At 46.1% G+C, this 17,881-nt stretch overlaps 1 protein-coding gene across 3 annotated transcripts in view; it reads left to right on the top strand.

The window, feature by feature from the left end:
• The window catches only part of Rasgrp1 (RAS guanyl releasing protein 1), a 62,883-nt gene that overhangs the window by 32,864 nt on the left and 12,138 nt on the right, over positions 1-17,881 (top strand). For all 3 annotated transcript variants that reach the window (XM_074065629.1, XM_020183592.2, XM_074065630.1), the window contains 12 exons: positions 2,965-3,027; positions 3,884-4,015; positions 5,653-5,806; positions 8,097-8,270; positions 9,194-9,310; positions 11,437-11,712; positions 12,268-12,348; positions 13,631-13,735; positions 14,441-14,550; positions 15,235-15,379; positions 16,026-16,062; positions 16,330-16,482. In XM_074065629.1, the coding sequence (XP_073921730.1) occupies positions 2,965-3,027; positions 3,884-4,015; positions 5,653-5,806; positions 8,097-8,270; positions 9,194-9,310; positions 11,437-11,712; positions 12,268-12,348; positions 13,631-13,735; positions 14,441-14,550; positions 15,235-15,379; positions 16,026-16,062; positions 16,330-16,482 (1,547 nt within the window). The remainder of the gene's footprint in view (positions 1-2,964; positions 3,028-3,883; positions 4,016-5,652; positions 5,807-8,096; positions 8,271-9,193; positions 9,311-11,436; positions 11,713-12,267; positions 12,349-13,630; positions 13,736-14,440; positions 14,551-15,234; positions 15,380-16,025; positions 16,063-16,329; positions 16,483-17,881) is intronic.

The raw sequence follows: 17,881 nt of genomic DNA, 5'->3' as shown, positions 1-17,881 counted from the left end.
ATTGTGAGTATGTTCTTAAGGCGTTTCTCTGTTGGCATGCCATCTCCTCCACTGACCATCCCTGGGGGACCAAGGCCTCTTCACCTCTGTTTCTCTTCGCTTAGTGGCCACCTCATGGTAGAGGACCAGACATGATGCGTTGCTGTGGTTACAAAATGTTGGGCTGCTGTTTCTGTGTTTACCAGAGCTGTATTTAGGTCAGATATCTTGGCTTACTTAGGTTAAGAAGTAACCTAGGGTGGAGGAAGGTGTTCTAGAAGGGAGTGAGAAATAAGACTATAGTGGAGAGCCAGGTTAAGCACTGAAGGAAAATGAGTTCTCCTTTCAGCCTTGTTTCCATTTTTGACCTGGAAGTCATGGAATTTTTAGTTAAATGGCTCAAATGGTTTCTTGTTTTCCTTTGAGAGAGAGATTTAAAAACATGCATTGAATAGGTCAGATGTGCTGAAAGGTGTGACATCTGAGACTTCCAGCAAATACTCTTAACCACTCTGCCTGCCGTGCTGGGAGTTTTGTTTAATCTCCTGCCTTACTTGGGGACTGTCTTTGCAGTGGCCTGGGAGCTCTGACAACCCCAGGAAGCCCCACCCTTCTGAACTGCATTCGGAGCTCACCCCAGGCGCAGCCCTCAATAGACCGAACGGTTTGCACCATGGCATTGTGCCCCATGCAGAACAACGGCACTGTCAGTAGACATTTGAAGGGCTGGCTGGGGGAGTAGGGAGAGGAAGGTAAGCCCACAGTGAGTCACCATGTTGAATACGTTACCGGCACTGGTGCAGTCTGTGATCAGAAAATCCTGGTTTTTGTGCTCCAAATGAAGAAATCCAAACAGAGTCCGTGGATGGGGTGAGGTAGGATAGCTTTATTGAAAAACGGGGAGTCACCTATCCTGCCAGGTGAGGAAAGGGAAGAAAAGGCAGAGGGCATGGTGAGCACAGGTGGAGCCCTCTGGCAGAGAGAGCATGCTTTTCTTTCTCAGGTGCCAAGTGGGGAGGGGCACGGGCAGTTCCCAGCCAGGTGAGGGTGACCTGGCCATCCCCAGGCAACCTTCAGGAGCCCCAAACTTTCCCCACTTCTAGCCTGCCTCAAGTGTATGCTCTGCTGTACAGAGAAATGTGAACTGGGCACCTGTGGACGCCTGTCATCCTAGCTACTTGAAAGGCTGAGATGGACTGACTCACAGTTCTGGGCTAGCCTGGGCAAAAGCGTTCACAAGACCCATCTCAGGCTCACACCTGTCATCCCACCCACATGGGAAGGGTAAAACAGGAAGACAGCAGTCCAGGCCATCCTGGGCAAAAATCAAGCCCCTCTCTCCAAAATAATTGAGCAAAAAGGGCTGGGGGCATGGCTTAAGCAGTAGAGCCTTACATGTTTGAAGCCCTGAGTTCAAACCCCAGTACCACCAAAAAAAAAAATTTTTTTTTGTATGCCTTCCCTTTAATAAGGAAGAATGAAAGTTTTAACAGGTAGAATAATAATAATATAGAATCTAAAAAATGTTTACTTAGAATATGTCCAATGCACTGAAATGCATACAGGTGAAACCAGCTCATCCTCAGGCCTCCTGTTCTCACCTGGAGAAAGGCAGAAATCAGCACCTTTTGTCTCATGTGTGCTCATGGCATGGGCTTATTTTTATTTTGATTACCTTGTTGATGTGTGAGGTTTTGGGTTTTGGTTAGTAGTTTTGGTGCTCTGATCTCAAGGATTTTCTAGGCATTAAAAATTAATTTTTCAAATAAGTTATTTCAAATTTTATAATCATGTTAGGTTTTCAGGTTTATCTTGCAGATCTTACTCCTTGTAAGTCTAGCTTGTTTCAGTGGGAAATTTTAAGGGAACTTGGAAAATGGTAAATTTGAATAATATTAGCCAATTAAATATCTCCAGTGATTTTAAACTACAATTGCACATCTTATGTTTGGCATATCTTCAGATGCCTTCCTGAATTCTAAGTAGTTTTTATAACTCTAATGGATTAAAGTTATAAACAATAGATGTTCCAAAGCTGTGCCTAAAATTAGTAAGGTTTCAATTTAAAACCACATCTAAAGCACTTCATGATCTGTTCCAAATCAGAATTTCAAGGTTATATTCTCATCTGCTCCTAACCGTTACAGGCATCGGAAACTCCACAATGTACCGATGCCTTTTGACTCTCTTCCCTCTTATGACTCTCTTCTCCCTTCCTACACTGAATGTGAAATTTTCCAAGGATTAAAATACACAAACCCACCCCAGTTACTTGAGAGCTCACTGGATTCCTCTCGTGGACTCAGCTGGAATTCACTGAACCCTGAATTGCAGTTTTAGGTCACCGTGCTTAGAAGAGAAAGAGGGCCTGGTTGCCAGGGCACACCAGGCTCGTCCCTGGGTTGGATTTCTCATTTCTTTGACTCTTAACTGAATATCTGTCTCTAACACATGCAAACCTAATGAGAATCTTCTGTTCCTTCCTGTTCTTGGAATATTCCTAAGAAGCCTTTAAGATGATCCCAGGTTCATTTTGGATTATGCTTTGGGCTGTCTGCCCACGTCTGTGAGGTGTCTGTGTGTTATCGTTTTCACAGTATTGTCTCAATTGTCTTATCAGTATATTTGGACATCTATAAGTGTATATCCATTTATATATAAATATACATATGTATATCCATATATAAATGTATATCCAAATATCCAGTGTACATAAATATCCCAATATTCATTATGTGTCAATATATATGTGTATATATTTCTTCCTGCTCTAACTCACTACACAAATTTCACTGTATATATCAGTCACTGGAAACATTTTAAGAGACAAAAAGGGCCTATTCTTTTAAACTCGTTGACTCAGTTGGACTCCTAGTCTCTTGGGCACAGGCAAGGGGTCCTGGGCCCCTCCCTTATTTCAGGGCTGTTAGAGCAAATTCTCCAAGATGGAGGTTGTTGGGTCTACTTCCCTTAACCACGGCCCACCTATAAAGACGCCTTGGCAAGGAACTCTCCAGGGCTTTGCCTGAAGATCTGCTACTTTGTGAGGTACGTTTCTACATGAGCCTGGGGTCTGTGCTGGGGTAAGGGTGAGATGAAAGGCCATAGGGAGGGCTTGCCTGCCATCCATAGGGGACAGACCCAAAAGGACAAGCATCAGGTTGGAAGTTCCCTCACACAGCACATGGATTTCTCCTGTTGTATCTGAGTTTTGAGTTCATATCAGTGTTTTTTTCTCAGCTTTACATTTAGCATTTTAATGTCAAATGGCGTAGGAATACAGAGAAAAATCTTATTCCCAATTATAAAATTAATACAACTCATTGTACATTTTGATAATTCAGAAAACAATGTTAACAGTCACTCACATCCAACTCATTTCATATATTTTGGGGTTTTTCCACATAGATTTTTTAAGGTAGTTGAGATAAAAATACGTTTTATGTTTTATCATTTCTCATTTAATTTTCTGCCATGAAAACCTCTAATTTTTAAAAACTTCTGTGATACTATTTCTCATGGCCGTGTAATATTCTGGTATGTGATAAAGTATAATTTGCAGGCACCTTGCCCCATTTTTGGCATTTGGTTTGTCTCCGTTCTCGCCTCTGCAGTTAACTCTGATGCAGTGCTCATTTCTAAATCTTGTCCTGCTTCCTTTGATAGTGACTTGCTTTTTGTCCCATCAGAGCATTTTGTGTGTGGAGACACTGAAGGCAGTCACTGAATGGTTTTCTCCCCTACGTCAGCCTCCCTGCCTCCAGCTTTTTCACTGAAGGGCACATCAGCCTCTGTCTTTTCTAAGTCCTCTTTGAAGCCTCCCATTCCTGTGGGAGCCCACCCAGCTGTGAGTCCTGGGCTTTACGGCTGCATTGTGGTTTTTCATCCACTGTCCCCCTCATAGGTACTGGATAACAGAATTCTGGATCATGTTCAAAATGGATGCCAGCTTGACAAACGTCATGGAGGAATTTCAGGAACTGGTGAAAGGAGCTGGGGAGGAGCTGCACTGCCGCCTGATCGACACAAGTCAGATGTGAGTGTCTAGCTTTCTGGTCATCTATGGAAACCCTTCCTCCCGTAGCCCCAGCCACTGTGCTGGGCGGCTCCTTCCCAGTGGTCAGAAGAACCTGGGACAGGCCAGGTCCAGATGCCCCCCAGGGAGCACTCAACATCTAACAGGAGAGCAGGTGCCTCGCAGCCTCGCTTCTTTTGCATGAATGCTGGAGGTGCACTTGAACTCATAACGGGGAGGAACTGTGGCATGGATGGGTGTCTGTGAACATGGACCACCAGCACCTCGGGAGTGTTTCATGTTACTCCTTTATTTTTTGGTGCCACTGGGGTTTGAACTCAAGGCTTCAAATCCCAGAGCTAGGCAGGAGTTCTACCACTTGAGCCACCCCACCAGCCCATATCCCTTGGATTTCTTATTCATGCAACTGGCCCCCTATGGAGGAGTATGTCCTAATTTTTTTTGGGGGGGACACACTGTAGGCTGAGGTCTTCACCATGTGGCCAGCTATTTTGCAGTAACACCAGTCCTAAGACAGCGTTCTGGACCTGAAGTCCCTCTAGAGATCAGCTGGTACACAGCCTAGCACTTACGCTGTGATGGCGTGGCAGGGCCAAAGCAGGAGTCTGGGGCCTGTTCAGAATTCACCAGGCAACGGCCACAAGAAATGATTTCAAAACCCCACCCCGGAGCCCAAATAAATCTCTCCACTGGGTTCTCTGTACTTCTCTGCTTAGAATTCCACAAGAAAGACAAGCGTTTTCAGAGTAACCATCTTTCATCATAAGGCTGGCTCCCAGGGCTGTTCTCAAACCTGGGTCTTCTATCCCAGGGTTTCCGAGCTGACTTCTACACAGGACAGTCTGTGAACTATCATCTGACTCCATGTATTGGAGGAACAATGAGTTAAGGTTTCCCTGTGTGGTGCAATTTAGAGTCTGTACTAGGCTCACTGGAGGGTTTGTAGCGTTTCCCAAGCTCTGCTCAGCACACAACACCTTTATCTGGAGACCAGGTGCTCAGGAACCCCGGTGTGGAAAATGACAGATCTGTAATCTGCTGTTTTTCAAAACTGGATGCTTCCCTCTTCCTCCTCAGGAGAGACGCATGGGGGCAATCACGAGGAAAATAGTTACGTATCCTTGGTCATTTCAGTGGCTGGGGACATTTGAGGACCATGAACGAACACATGTTCCTACTTGTGATTCCTTGCCCCATGGTGTCTGCTCCCTGGGGTTCTGCGAGGTCTTGGCTTGAGATTTACAACTAGGTAGTGCCCCGTCACCCTCATGAGAAGAAGGGCCACACGGGAGCCATGGAGAAATCGCACACTCCAGGGAGCAGACAGAAGAGCCAGGACCCCAGGCAGGGGACTTCGAGAAGGGGAGATGGAGAGGGGGGAAGGAAGGGAAGCCCAGATTGTCTTCCCACTGCCTGCAGTAACTCATCTTTCCCATGCCTGGGTGCACTCAGAAGGCTCACTCCTGCTGCTGCCTGTGGGGAGATGAATTTGGGGTCTCTACTACTGCAATGTTGAGCCATGCAAAGCCAGTTGACAGCATTTTCCATGTTCTTGTGGATGACACTCAGGGATTGACTTCTGAGAAGCGATTGCTGCTTATTCTTTTCCCTTCTCCCTTTCATGTTTCCCACAAAAGCAATGCACGTGACTGGTCCAGGAAACTTACTCAAAGGATCAAATCAAACACCAGCAAGAAGCGGAAAGTCTCCCTGCTCTTTGACCACCTGGAACCAGAAGAGCTGTCTGAGCACCTCACCTACCTAGAGTTCAAGTCCTTTCGAAGGATATCCGTACGTACCAAGGGGAGATTTCTGAAAAATGCAGACATTCAACACCCTATCTACCTCCTCACCTCCAGATCCCCCAGAGCTGGGGGCTTGCCCGGCATACCTCATGCATTCTGGGAAATCAGTACCATCTAAATTTCTTTGGTTGCCCTACCTTGTTCTCTCCCATGTTACACCCTCCACACCAGCCTTGCCTTGCTCCACCCCAGCACTCATCCCAGGTATCAGGTTGCAGTACTGGGGTCTTATGTGAACCCTTGCACACATGCATCCTTTATCTCTGTAACTGGTAGGCTTCCAGACAGGTTTTTATTTTTTTAATCTTCCTCACAAAAAGGAAAAAATGGAGCTATGTCGCAAAGAGTTTAAATTCATTCTAAGGTAGGCTTTGAGTGGCTCTGGGAAAATCCCAAAATAAAATAGATGCTACTGGTCTAGCCTAGAATACAAATAAACTCCTCAACTGGTGCTGACATGGCGCAGAAGCCACCTGCTTCTAGAGGTGAACCACGCTGTGTCCTTAGCAGCCAGGCAAAGGTGCTGGTGGTGGAGAGATGAAGGGAGAAGGCTTCCATTTACCTTGTGTGATGCCAGCAGACCCTCATGGGCAACACACTTTCCTGAGAAGTGACATCCTCACTCCACTCAGGCTCCACCCCGACCAGCAGGTGCAGCCTTTCACTTTGGAAGAGAGAGCTGCCCTGTGCATTCCTCACAACAACCTGTGTGGCCAGGTGTGGGGAGGGAGGCCCAGAGGGCTAACAAGGTTAACAGAGCTTACTAGTCAGTTGGGGGCTACAACTGTGTGTCTCAGTCATTCAGCACCAATTAATTGAGCCTGGTTGTATCAGAAGGAGATTACAGAGATTACTTCATACTTCCTCCATCCTGATTGGCCAACCAGCCAGATGCCCCTAGCTTCCACTTGGAAATAAGTCTCCAAGCATTAACCCACTCACCCCCAAGTCCCCTCATGGGCTCCACTCAGACAGAACCCCAGACCCTGTGGTGAAACTCCATCTGGGGAGTTTCCATTTGGCAATGCTTCCCTGTCATGGGGCAGGACACCAGTCAGAGCAGAGAGGCACTGAAAGGAGTCCTTTATCACCCTGGAAACCCAATCTCTGCTGGCAAGGAGCGGCCAGGGCCTGCAGGCAGAAGTGGAAAATCAGTGCAGGGCAGGAGTCTGAGCCAGCTCCTGCAAATGAAAACAAAAGCGTGAGACTGCATTTCTTCTGAGTGCCTGGTCTCTTTGGCGAAGACTTTGTTTTTCCTACGTAGTTGTAAACAGTTTTTCTAAACAACTTTCTCTCCAACACACACACACGCTCACACACACTCACACTGTCTCACACAGGTCAGAGAGGCTGGTCAGTGGCTCTGGACCAGGTGATGGAGGCTTCATCCAGTCAGGAATTCCCACCACCTCTACTCTGCAGCGGTGGAAAGCCCATATGGCAACCACTCACTGGCTCTCAAGTCTTTCGCTCCGAAGTTACACCACTTCCACTCACATTGCAATGGCTCACCATGTCACCTGGCCACAGCTGCTTTCAAGGGAAGAGTTCAGTCTGGGCACAGCGCCAAGCCTCCCAGCATTGAGAGGAGAGTGGATTGCTCCACCTCTTGACTACACTGTCATGAGGGATGTAGCTACAACCGTCACTGCATCTTCTGGGATACTTCCAGCTTCACACATGCTGTTCTGTGGTCAGTCATAATCAGTGCCATTGTCACATTGGGAAACAATGGTCACTAACCAAGTCTAGCTATCCCCTATCTCCTTTTCCCCTATCTCTTGGCCACTGTCTAGGTTGGTGAGTAGGAAATCCAAACAGGCTTGTCTCAGCATGAGGTAATAACTGTCTCATTAGTACTCACTCACATGTTCAAAGTGCTTTCACACATTATCTTGTTTGATCTTTATAACAATTCCATCACTGTCCTGAATAGGGAAGATTTTATTATTTTTTAATATAACAGCTGAGAAGAGAAAGATTTGTTTCCATTAGGGGAATTATTTTTTCTCTTTAGAAGGGGCAGGATCAGTATCTACTCACATACAATGTTTGGATTAGTTAGTATGTAGCATCCCATCCTGTCTAATGAATTTTGATGTGACTGCCCTCTCTCATCATTCCTCGTGGCCCAGTAGCAAGGATACAGGAGAAAGGTCCCAGGTTCACCTGCCCCCTAGCAGCTCCAGCCATCACTGAGCGGAGCTGACTGACTTGCTCCTCATATCTTCCAGAATACCAGAGCACTGTCCTGACAGTTGTTTTCTTCCCCCCAGTTCTCTGATTATCAAAATTACCTTGTAAATAGCTGTGTGAAGGAGAACCCCACCATGGAACGATCCATTGCCCTGTGCAACGGCATTTCCCAGTGGGTACAGCTGATGGTGCTCAGCCGCCCCACCCCCCAGCTCCGGGCAGAAGTCTTCATCAAGTTCATCCAGGTGGCTCAGGTGAGTTACTGGATTAGTAAGACTGCGGGCCTGGGCTTGAGGTGAATTACCTATCTCCCTTTCCCATAATAATCTATCGATGAGCACTGTTTCCCCTCCTGAGCCACAGTGATGTTAACTATCCTCAGATCAAGATATAGTAACTTTTATTTTCCCACCCAAGGACAATGTGGAGGGCATCTCAGGATGGGGATTCAGTTTTAGATCTGCTTAGATCTCTAACCTTCTTCGGAAGATGCTTGCCTTATTTCCCCAAATTTGGCCCATATGGTAAAAGGGCAGGCAAGTCTGAGTTTCACTGGAGTCAGCCCAGCTGGGGTTTTCTTAGGTCTGAGTCTGTGCTGTGCTGTGCTGAGATGAATGGCGGGGTTCAACGTCTGAGGGGCAGACAGTCTAGCTTCTTTGTCCCTGGTACTGTTCTGTGTAGACCCAGGCATTGCACAAAGGAATAAGACAAAGTCCTTACCCTCAAAAATAAGCCCGGTAAATTTGGGTAAAGGAAATGAAGTATTACACTTAATGACACATTTTTCCAACTCTGGATGGTCTAGACCAATGTTTCTCAGAGTATGGTCCATGGGCCACCTGCTGTGATAGTCATTAGAGGTAAGCTAGCATTACAGATTTCTGCACCCACCCCCAGATCCAGGGAGTCAGGGTTCAGATCAAGCAGACTTTGTTAAACAAGTGCTCAGGGGGATTCCTGGAAACCAAGATAGAGATGGTAGATTTGCTACAACAAAGAGACAGAGAGGTAACACCTGGTCAATTTAGGTTGCACTGGTCTGGAATTCAGCTGAAAGGGAGAAGTGACCAAAGAATTGCAACTCCTGATCCCTACCCACATAGCCTAGGGAAGCCTCACAACGGCCTCTGAGCACCGTGTAACTAACGAGCAGTGACCCTGCTGTTTCCTGTCACAGAAGCTCCACCAGCTGCAGAACTTCAACACGCTGATGGCAGTGATAGGTGGGCTGTGCCACAGCTCCATCTCCAGGCTCAAGGAGACCAGCTCCCATGTTCCACATGAAATCAGTAAGGTCAGTGTTACCATCTTCTCCCTGAGGAGAAGCTCAGCATCTACACACCACACACGTTTGTCAGCCAAGCAAAAGAACAGGGAGGAAGCCCCTAGGAAACCCACCACGTGGGCGGACTACAGGGCGCACACGGTTCTGTCTCGCTTCAGACACTGCCACCACACCCTTACCTGCTGGGCCACTTGAAACGAGGTGTGCCTCTTCATGTTCATAGGACGCCACACATTCAGTCACCATCTTACTGACTTCTTTGCTCCAGCTCCTTGCTCTAAAATTTTTCCTCAAAAGGAACAGCGATTTGGCTAACCATAGTTCAGTTTGGTGTTGAGTGTAATTACATTGTGGCATGTTCCAGCTCACCAGAACACTTGGACAGTGACTTTCTGGATACCTGAATATTCCCAGAAAGTTGAGATAGGCTCTTCAGACACCACTGAGGCCTATTTTCCTTAAGTGTCCCATTTACCTGCCTACATTATTTATTGGATATTACAACATATACTTTTAATCCTTTATGACTTAGGGCTGATTTGCTGAGGCTATAAATGCAGCTATGTATGGCTTGGACTTGCTAATGATTGCGCTGCTGAGCATTTTCACCTCATGTAAGCAGATCTTGCTATCTTCCAACCACAACTGCCCCAAGCTGGCATGTGAGGTACATGCCGTGTGCCCCTCTCCTTTTACCCCAGGCCCTTGCCCTCCTTTTAGGGAGCCTCTCATTAATTATCCCTGCTACTGTATGTGGGGCCTCTGGGAAGTCCCACTGCCGTGCGCGCGCGCACACACACACACACACACACACACACACACACACACACAAACATGCCCTCCAGTGGTCTGGTCAATGTGGGACTCTTCAGTCACCTTTCACTCCTGACAGTTCTGCTGAGACCAGATGGAAGAACTCGCATGTTCCTCAGGTGTCCAGGTAACAGAGGGGAATGGCTGGAGAGGAATACACCGTATCACGCTCATGGAATGGAGCTTCCCCCCCTTCTTCAGGCCCCAGCAGCAATGCTTCTGTGTGCAGCTGCTTGATTCTCAGGGCAGTCTGCAGATGAGTTAGTAATCCAGGGTTGAACCACGGAAGTCACTTGTGCCACGAATGTCTTGCCTTGTGCACTCACACATGACACTCAGCTGCAGCGTTTGCTGGAGGGATGAGGAAATGGCACTCTGGCCACCTAGAGTGGCCAAGGGAGCAGGCTCTGAATCTCAAGTTCTTCACTGTGCATAAATGATACTTCTTAAACCAGTTTTATCAGAAGAATTTGGAGCAGTGTAAAATGGTTATGCTGTAGGAAACACCATCAGCAGTCTTTCACTCCATCTCTGCTTCTGAGAAAGCTGGTCTTTACCCTTGGGAGTGAGGTTCTGTGAACTGTGTGTTTGGAAAGTTCCTGATCTGGATCCCATTTTCTGTACTGTCAAGCAGCGGTTCCCACACCCAGGGCAAGGCAGGCAGGGTGTGAGCTCTGATGAAGGGCTCCATAGGACCTCTGCCACCTCTCCTGTGTCTTTTGCTGGGAGTTGGCCTATTTGATATCTTTAGGGTTGCAGTCTATAAATGGAATCTCACGTGCTTTGGGGCAGACATGGGCCTGATCTCAGCATCCTCAAGAGCACCTCATACAGAATAGTGTCACACAGTAGATAATAGCAGCCCCATACTTAAAATGTGTGCGCCCCCACAACAGCCACAAAGGCAAAACCTCTTCCGTCATACTTTAGATCTTATGCCGTGGTTCTGGAAGCATTCCAAGGACAACTGGGGAAGGGAACTGCCTGGCTTAGAGTGAGAGGGACCCATTCTTTAGACTTTGTACCTTTTTAATTTTGTCAGAAATTAAAATCCTAATGTAAGTTTATTATTTTTGAAACATGTAATATAAAAGTGGTCAAGCATTACTTAAATTAAGCCATGCAGTGAAAACAAGTATCTTGTTTGTAAACATACTCTGTGGCATTTGACACAGCTAAAGTCTTAACTGGGGAGTTGCAATCTACCTTTACGATGCATCACCCCTACCTGACAAATCAGGGATGGAGTGGAATTGTGGCAGGCCATGAGGAAGCACCCTGCCTAGCGGGTGCCACTGACTGGTCTTCCTTCCGCTTTGCAGGTTCTGGGAGAGATGACTGAGCTGCTGTCCTCCTGCAGAAACTATGACAACTACCGGCGAGCCTACGGGGAGTGCACCCACTTCAAGATCCCCATCCTGGGGGTGCACCTCAAGGACCTCATTTCCCTGTATGAAGCCATGCCCGACTATCTGGAGGACGGGAAGGTGAATGTCCACAAGCTGCTGGCCCTGTACAATCACATCAATGAGCTGGTCCAGCTGCAGGAGGTAGCCCCACCACTGGAGGCCAACAAGGACCTGGTGCACCTTCTCACGGTGAGGTTCAGGCCACGTGTGCGGGAGCTCTCCTCAGTGGTTGGAGACCACAGTTTGCATTTTGGATGTGGGATGAGATGGGTGGGGCTTCCTTCCAGTCCCATAATTCTGTAGTTCACCAGTGTGACTGTGGCCTATTCTCTTCAAGTCTCTTTGTCTCCTCCCCTGTAAGCAACTTGCAGGGCCTAGTCTCTGGGATGATGTCTAACTTAAGTTCAAAATTATACACATTTTAGCCTGCTTCTTTGTGCAGAATGGAACAATGACTGTGGCCTCTTCCCACCTCCCAGGAGCAGGAGTATTATGATGGGCCTGGTGTCCAATCTTGGTGTTCTAGTCCTTTCACTTTAGCCAGCTGACCTTGGCAGGTGCCTGCCTCAGACATCATCTCTACGTAACTGATAGTAACTCAAGAGGGCATCTTGGGACTTCTCCAGAATTTCAAAACATCTCAATAACAACTAGTGCTTCCCTATTGCAGTAGCGGGCATTATATCAACCAAACTTTGCTAAGCACCTACAAGATAAACCACACCATTCTGCTTTGGTCTGCAGTTGTCCCTGGATCTCTACTACACTGAAGATGAGATCTATGAGCTTTCCTATGCCCGGGAGCCGAGGAACCACAGAGCCCCCGTGAGTTTCTCAGGTTAAGACGCTCGTGTGTGGATGGCACTATACAAGCTGCTTAAGTTCGTTCACATTAAGGAATACACTTAATTCACTTTAATAAGTTTCTTGTTTCTACTGTGCCCAGCCTTGAGCGAGGAACAAAAGAAAGCTCAATAGAACTGTGATGTGACACACTCTTCCTGTTTATAAAAACATGCAATCTAGTTAGAGGGATGACTGTGTGAACAGTAGCTATGTAAGTGTGAGGAGTGCTGGACTGTCAATGGGCTACAAAGCAGAGAACAGACATAGTATGATGAGACATGACACCCTCTCCTGCTAAAGTGTCCCTACATGAATTGGTTTCCCTTCTATGATTTGTTGATAATGACAACATGCATACTAATCAGAAGCTACTTCTGAAGATTTCTAGCTTGGTAGACAGAAAAGCCTCATTATCCTGTGACATTCTGTGTCACAAAGAACAGAGTGCTGGGTCTTTTGATCTCTTAAAAGACCACCTTGTCCATTGCACACAGTAGGAACTTCACAGATTATCTGGCCCTGCCTTTCCTATAGGGGATGAAATCATCCCCATCTACTAGGAAGCCTCCCAACCCCAAACCAGAGGTACTTCAGGGAAGAGAAGAAATCTACTTTACCTGTTCAGATGGCTAAATTCCATGGCCTCTATCCAGAATGATCCAAATCTAGCTTCCTGTTATAATGAAAAATGCTCACTGGAACCCTTCAGCAGGCTCTACTTTCAAAGTGTTAGAAGCTTTTCAATGGAAAGACTAACTTCTGTTTTTAGAACACATTTTAATTTAGGAATGTCTCAAGCATTTAGGAATGGATTCTGTTTGTCCAGGCTTCTGATTTTTGTTTTTTCCTGTATCTTGCTGCCTTTTAACTAGTTCTTTCCTTATCTACCACTCTATTAAAGTCTCTAGCAAACAGAGAGAAAATTTAAATGATGCACTTTACCCTTTGTGACAAGAGGTCAACCAACCTTAGCTCTGACAAAAGGTTTAATGGACAAGGGATTGGACTCGGGTGCACTGAGAATTTTAAGTGATCTATACTTCATGATAACATATGGGAAGAACACTTTGGAAACTGTAAAGTACAATGCCTGTGTCAGCTGATACATCAATATAGATTTCAATTACAAGTGCACTCCCTGCCCCTGCACAATTGGGAGCAATCTAAAGATGTAACTACTAGAAAGTGAGAAAGGAAAGAGCTGTAAGTTGCCATAAATAGTGCATTATTGTCACAGAGATTCTTCTGAATTTCATTTTAGCCACTAACACCATCAAAGCCACCGGTAGTAGTAGACTGGGCCTCTGGAGTATCTCCCAAACCTGACCCAAAGACCATTAGCAAGCATGTGCAGAGGATGGTGGATGTAAGTACCGCTGCTTTGGCAGACAAGCAAGGCATGGCGCAGCTCGGTGTTGGGGGGAAGAGGAGGAGCAGAGCACAGTGGTACAAACTCAAAGGCAGGAAGTTAAAGCATGGAACCACTGTTCTTACTATAGCCAGATGTCTCCGTCAGGAGGCACAGTTCGTCAACACACGTTGGTCGTCTGTGGGGCAGGTTTGCCTCCTCTTAAACGCCTAGCAGAGAACATATGTTTAAAAGTTGTAGGGAGGCTTGGGTGCAGAGGATACAGGGAAGTAAGTGTTTGCGCACAGTTGGCATAAGGAGAGATGACGAGATGACAACTGAGCACTCAGCATGCCCAACTCCATTCTCTGTGCTAACTGCTGGAGAAGGCATACACTTGCAAACTTCTGTCTTAATTATCATGGTTCATTCTCATGGGGCTGCAGAGACTACAAACAGAACAGTGAGGACCAGAGGACTAAAGGAGGAAGAAAGCACTTCCAGTAGGGCAGAGAAGGGCAGGGTGGAAGTGGGCCAGCAGTGCACCATAGCCAAGCAGCATGGCAGAGGCCTAGATGTGACCTGTGCACCTGTGCCACAGTGCAGAGGCTCATTTCCATGTCCCTCTCTCCCAGTCTGCTGAGGCTTTTACCTGTCTGCCTCATCCCCGGGCGTTTGGCTACAGGATTTCTTTAGTAATCACTGACCATCTCCTTTTTTCAGTCTGTCTTCAAGAACTACGACCATGATCAAGACGGGTACATTTCTCAGGAAGAGTTTGAAAAGATTGCTGCAAGTTTTCCCTTTTCCTTCTGTGTGATGGACAAAGACAGGTAGGATTTATACATAGGAACACGTGGTTCTGAGCCTGCTGGTGAGAACAGGTTTATAGGTGTGTCACTAGAAGAATCTGTAAACTCAGATGTGTCGATGCAGTGATTACTAAATGCTGGGGCTAAGAGAGTACTCATCAAGTGAGGGCCTTGTCACCTTTAGTAGGAAGAGACCATGAAATCATGAAATATGCGTGCTTTTTAAACACAAGTCAAGACCCACAAAGATGACAGCTTAGGAACAGTCTTCCTTCTTGTATGAAAACAGCTAGTATTTATTAACATTTTGCATATTTACTTTTCTCACGGTTATTAAAGTTCTCAGTTCTCTGTAGGAAAACTAATGACAAACAGGTTTTAGTTACATACTGTTTAAAGTCCGAAATGTAGCACAGGCACTTCTCTCGCTATATATGAACCTCACAGCACTTCTTTTCAAGTCTTGTAAACAGTGGTCGAATTAGTTAGGAAAACCTAGGTTGGCCAAAGAACAACTCTGTAAATGAGTCATGCTGCCTCACCTACTTATTAGTTGCTGTCCTGTGTCCTTACTACGAGGAGTGCTCAAGGAAGCAGTCATCAGGTAACACATCCTGTATGACCTCATGAGGACAGAAGGAAAGGTGAGTTTCTGAAGTCAAAGCCCACTCCCCACTCACACCCTTGCCTATCATGTACCTGCAGGGAAGGCCTCATCAGCAGGGATGAGATAACAGCCTACTTCATGAGGGCCAGCTCCATCTACTCCAAGCTGGGACTGGGTTTCCCTCACAACTTCCAAGAGACCACCTATCTGAAGCCCACTTTCTGCGACAACTGTGCTGGATTTGTAAGTTGTTCTTGGAGCACATCAGGGTTGAACTGGGTTAGGAGTACAAGACAGTTTAAATAGTAAGACAGGCACAGAGCTTAAAATCCTTATAAACTCATCCTGGCTTACAGCCCAAGCAAGCAGTCCTCATTACCTGCACTCACCTTGTCTAACTTCTTCCTTTTTTCCTTCCTGATGCATAAGGTCTAGGATAAATGGTACAGAAATGTGGGATTTGGGATATACTTCTTTTAAGTATTATAGCAATATGCTGCTTTAAATGTTAGCAAAAAAGAAACATGATGCCTTCCTCCGTCTTTCACAAGAATTACCTAAGTGCTGCACCTCCTCTGCCCCACCCTGGTCTTCTCTGCACCTGGACTCCTGACCCGGGACTGCACACTTGTCAGTTAGGAGTCTGGTGGAGCCTGTTTGTCCTGGTTCATCCTGGGTCAGAAAGCTACTACAGTGAGCTTCTGGAGAACATTTGACCCTGGTCAACACAAATATTTCCTGTTTTCAATTTAAGGTCAGAAGGACCTATGAAAGATAGATAGGGTTTCCTTCCCACTTGAGCTAGGGAGTAGAAAGAAGGAAAATAAAAGAATGTCAATGTGTAGCCTAACACCAGACAGCTGAATGACACTCTGTGTTTGTCTTGCAGCTCTGGGGAGTGATCAAACAAGGATATCGATGCAAAGGTAAGACAGCTTTGTGGACTCTCATCTTCCCTGGTTTGGGGGGCTCTTTAAAGTATTTTCCACCCATAGCAGAGGTCTATTCAGCCCACAGTTTCTTGGCTGAGTGCAAAGCCTCGTTGACAAGAAAGAAGAATGTTAAGTCTGTTAGGGATGTTAGGTATCCTAGCTCCAGAAGACAGGGCAGACATGTTTGGCAAGAGACAACTGCATGAATTTGGTGAGATGGAGAGAAAAGTCAAAGATCTGACCAGGATATCTTGTCCACAGATTGTGGGATGAACTGCCACAAACAGTGCAAAGACTTGGTGGTATTTGAGTGCAAGAAGCGAGCGAAGAACCCAGCAGCTCCTCCAGAGAACAGCACCTCTGTGGGACCAATGTCCAGCCTTTGCCCACTGGGAACCAAAGACCTACTCCATGGTAAGCAGGCTCTGGGAATTTTTTTCTTGGAACAAGAGAAGGTCAGTTTTAGAGCAGGGAAGATTAACTCATTATTCCTTCAGTTCTGGTTGACCTTGACCTCAGACCCCTCCCTCACTGCTGAATTTCAGCTCCAGGCCTAGGAGTTGCCATAAAAGTCAACAGGTAATTGACTGAGCACCTACACCAGTGCAAATACTGACTTTTGGCCAATATAAAGTTAACGCTCGATTATCCTCCTTCATCCGCAAACCCAAACAACAATAGGGAGAAAATGCATATGTATATGTATATGTAGATACAACATCCAGCGATACAAAGAGCATACTAATTTAAAAGGCATAGCTGCGTTCAGAAACAAACATTAGGGGCTGGTGGAGTGGCTCAAGTGGTAAGAGCACCTGCCTAGCAAGCATGAGGCCAAACTCCAGTGTCATTAAAAAAAAAACAAAAAAAAAAAACCAGAAACAAAGGTTAACTTCTCGATAACTCATCATACACAAGGAATGTAAAAGGAGGCACCTGAGAACTTGATTTCTACAGAGTAACAGAGACGGTGTATGCATGAAAAGTGACCAAAATCAGACTTACTGTTTAAAGATGAGGAAGGAGACTGAAAAAGTTGTGACTGTCACTTAGGGATCACATCAGGAAGTACACTTAGCCACAAGCAAGGTCACCCGCATAGACAGGTGGATACTAAAGCACAAATAAACATTCACCTAATGTCCAAAAGCAACAACTAACTCCACTGTGTAAAGATGCATTCAAAGATGATAAAGTTCTACATGAAAACAGGGAATTGAATGGCCAAGTGACTGTGATATCCTCACCCTTCTTCCAGGAGAGGAGCCTCCAAGCCATTAATCTAAGACTAAGTTCTAGACTGGGACCCTCAGAGGTCAGGTAGAGATAATCATCAAAATTCTAGAAACAGAAGGGTAAATGCAGAAAGCAAAAAGGAAGCAAAACTCAAGATAAGCTTGCAAATTAAAATCTAAAACATACGACTAAGGCAAAAACTTCAATACCAGACATAAATTAGCAAATCTGTTCATGTCAAAATGCAAACATTAGCACAATGAGGAAATAATACTAAGAAGTACGTTGGAGTCCTCCCAGATCTGAAGGGCAAAAAAGCTGAAAGCACTGCCCCGTCTAGTTAGGGGAAAAGATAACATGGCCATGTGAGATAGGTTAGAAAACAAGGCAGGAGGGTATTGCCAATTAGGCTTCAGTGACACTGGTGACGAATGGAGAGGCTGCTGGGAAAGACCTGGAGAATGTTCATGTAGCGTCATGAAAAAGACAAAGAGCACTCCAGATAAGATGCACTCAGAAGCAGAAGATCAGACCAAAGGGCTTTAGTGGTGCTGAGATGGTTAACAAGTATTGTGGT

The sequence above is a fragment of the Castor canadensis genome, chromosome 2 (genome assembly GCF_047511655.1).
Source record: "Castor canadensis chromosome 2, mCasCan1.hap1v2, whole genome shotgun sequence".
Lineage (NCBI taxonomy): Eukaryota > Metazoa > Chordata > Mammalia > Rodentia > Castoridae > Castor > Castor canadensis.
Note: the sequence above shows the minus strand (reverse complement) of the source record. Positions and strands in the feature narration are given on the sequence as shown.